Source organism: Morus notabilis, unplaced genomic scaffold, assembly GCF_000414095.1.
Source record: "Morus notabilis unplaced genomic scaffold, ASM41409v2 Scaffold277, whole genome shotgun sequence".
NCBI classification, from domain to species: Eukaryota; Viridiplantae; Streptophyta; class Magnoliopsida; order Rosales; family Moraceae; genus Morus; species Morus notabilis.
Window position 1 is genome coordinate 195,089 of NW_010363731.1, and position 3,388 is coordinate 198,476.

General features: G+C 33.4%; 1 protein-coding gene across 1 annotated transcript in view; it reads left to right on the forward strand.

Moving 5' to 3' along the window:
- Window positions 1-2,655: 2,655 nt before the first annotated feature.
- The window catches only part of LOC21405776 (5'-nucleotidase domain-containing protein DDB_G0275467), a 15,916-nt gene continuing 15,183 nt past the window's right edge, over window positions 2,656-3,388 (forward strand). The window contains exons 1-3 of the mRNA XM_024169940.1: window positions 2,656-2,878; window positions 3,012-3,054; window positions 3,160-3,330. Coding sequence (XP_024025708.1) covers window positions 2,834-2,878; window positions 3,012-3,054; window positions 3,160-3,330 — 259 coding nt within the window. The 5' untranslated portion in view covers window positions 2,656-2,833. The remainder of the gene's footprint in view (window positions 2,879-3,011; window positions 3,055-3,159; window positions 3,331-3,388) is intronic.

Sequence of the window (3,388 nt, forward strand, 5' to 3'; positions counted from 1 at the left end):
ACTAATATAAAGGGTCTTATATGAAAAAAATTTGAAAAAATATATGTGAAAAATAAAGTAACAAAAATCCAGGGGGAGGGGAGGACATATGCCCCCCTCCGCCACTGGCGACAGACTATGGTTACCCTCTATTACATGAACTTAGCTATCCCACACGCTAAGAAATTTCCGCATTGAACCACAACTACTAATATCGAAAGACGAAAGACGAAAGACGAAGCTGTTAGGAAATTATATTTCCTAATAATTATTTGGGGTCACATATTATAATAATTATATTAAGTTATTTAATTAATTAAGTTAATTAAGTGATTTAATTATAAAAAGTTCAAATAGTCACTTAACACGGTATGGGTTGAATGAGTGGATACTCATATTGACTCAATTAGGTTTAATGGGAACCTAATGGGGCAGTATATAAAGAAACTTAAGTTATGGTCCCTAATACGTTAAATGTTTTCATTCTTCCCCATCTAGAGAGAAAACACCTCATTAAGGAACTAAGGAGATTTGACTGAGGATGGCAATAACCGTCGTGCTCGTTGTCTTAGAGAATTCTACTGGAGATTAAGGCTGCACCAATGAAGACAGGTATTTGTTCTAACTTATTTTCTTAGTAATTTAGTGTGATGATTTCTGGAATGTGAAATATGGATTTAAAGATCCAACAGAAGCATGTCACCTTAATTTTAATTTTAAACAAGGTTAATAAATATTAAGTCCATAGCCTAAAATAATTTTAAGAAAAAAGGAGTCAAATATCACCTTAAATTTCACGAGTCATGATTTTTATTATTTATTCTTGATTAATACTATTTTTATCTATAAAAAATATTAATTAAGAGTAAATTATACAAATTTAGACCCATACATTTTTAAAGAGAAGTTTAATAATTTTCTCATAGGGCTCATATATCTTAAGTTTATTTTTTCAGTTCCACAAGTTAAATATCACCTTTTATGATTATTCTGAAGAAAATCTTCTCTTTTGTATTTAGCACTACTCTTACACAAGGACAAAGCCACAGAAGGGACAAAATAAACCTCTTGAGCCCGTTTAATGCACAAGATAAGAGAGGCTTGAATAAGATTACATTTTAATACTGTATTTGGTGAACATTTTTAAAGGACTAGATTAGATAAGCTTTTGTCTAATCCATGCTTAAATCCCCTTAGAAGGGGATGTTGTTATCCCCTTTAAGTGCTGAAGCATGAGATAACTTTTAACTAGAGTACATTGTGAAAAATATTAGGGACATAGTTGTAAATTTTCTATAAAATTTAGGGCCTAATTGTAATTTTTTAAAAGTGGAGGGGTCAAAATGTAGTTTTTCTATGACAAAGATTTTAGAAAATTTATATTTTTATCCCTCAAGTTTTAAAAAATTACAAATGATTCTTAATTTTTAAATTGTTTTTACAAAAACGCCCTTATTCTAATAACAAAACACCAAACATAAAATTGGATTAAACTAAAATTTAATCTGATCCTTTTCTATGCATTCTAATCCATTTACCCTAAAATTATCTTACCTAATGTTGTCCTTACAGGGCACTCGTGTATATCAAGTTCATTATCTTGTTCAAATTGTCCATTACGCACTTTAAAAAGAATAACTGATTTTTAACATTATGTTGACGATGAAAATTCGTCAACAGATTAATAACAGAGTTATGGTCGTTTGTGTGCGGATCAAACGTGATTAAAGAAAATTAAGAGAAGATCAACACAAGAATTTATAGTGGTTCACTCTTAAAATTTAAAGGCTACATCCATTGTGAGAGAGAGTTTCACTAAGTTCTGAAGAAATATTACAATGAGAGAGAAAGAGTCCAGAGAGAGTCGTTCTGAACTATTCTCCCCATATTTATACATCATATTATCCTTGTCAAAATTCTAATCACAATCTGAGATTGCTTTACCAACTCTTAGAACAATGACTTTTGATGATCGAGATTTTGGTCAGTCTGTCTGATTTTCCCAACCGGCTTCTCCACTAACTCTGCATGCATTAAATACCTATCAAATTTCTGAGCAGCTGTCACATCTTTATTGACGTGGATATGGTCGGCGCTTGGTTGTCCTTTGAAGTGGTCTCCGTCTTCAAATGATGATGCGATCGACTTCGTACTGTCATATATTTCTCAGTACGATCGTCCCCCTAAGGTTCTATTCCTAATTTATAATTGGTGTTTACAGTCCGCGTTCATTGAATAGTAAGATTCTTTGTGCACAACTAACACAATTATTAAGGGCTCGTTCACTTCGCTGATTCGAGTTTAGAATTCGAGTTTTTTTACAGAAAAAAGCTCTCACAAATAATTACATCTAACTTTTTTGCTACAGTAAAAAACTCTCACATAAAGTCACATCTCAACTCGAATTCTAAACTCGAATCAGCGAAGTGAACGAAACCTAATTATACCATGTGGCAATCATTTAATGGCTGACGTGGAGGTCGAATTTTTCCCCATAACAATAATAATCAACTTCAACTTCATTTTTCATAATTCAGCTAACATTCTATTCAACGAACTTCTCTTTCTTTCTTCATTCCGATTCTAACCGACTCAATCAAAAGACAATTTTTCCATTTTCTCCTTTTGTTTTTATTATAAAAAATAAAATATTAATTTTCAAACACGAGGCGCATTACCAAAAAGGCGGCTACTAGCGGCAACTAGCAAAGTCCTCGACTTTCGGAATTGAGTTTCTCGCTTCTCTTCTCTTTCAGACCATTTTAATTTCTCTATCGTCGACTCTTCAACCAGAGAAAATCGAACAGAAAAAACCCTAGCTTCGAATGCAGAGCTGAAACCTTCCTCCCATTCCATGGCGTACTTGCGCAGACTTCTCCCTCTTCGCTCCTCCATTAACGTATCTCCTCCTTTCTCCTCTCTCATTATGTATATTTTTATGTCTTCTTGTTGTAGTGATTCTTGTTCGATTTTGATTCTCCGACATTTTTTATAATCTTTTTTTTTTTTGTTTATTGTTTGCTCTGGTTCAGAGGATGTTAAGCAGGAGCGTTTCGTTTTCCGGAGTCGGAGAAGGTATGCTCTTTGTGTTTTGATATGAATATGAAATGTGTATTGAAGTGAGCTTTGATTTTGATTGAATTTCTTGTTCGTTTTTGTGATTTTTTTGATTAATTTTAGGTTTCGGAGGAAGTTACAGGAGTTATAGCGCGATTGATACTTCTGCTGAACGAGATAATGCGGTTCTTGAAGAGGAAATAGGGAAGATTCGTCGTCATTATGAAGCTGCCAAGAAGAATTTCCTCAAGATTCCAGATGCGCTTAAGGAAATGCCGAAGATAAATCCTGAAGGTTTGCCATTGCGTTCTTTCCATTTCAGATGAGCTTGAAATATAGACCGTGTTTAGAG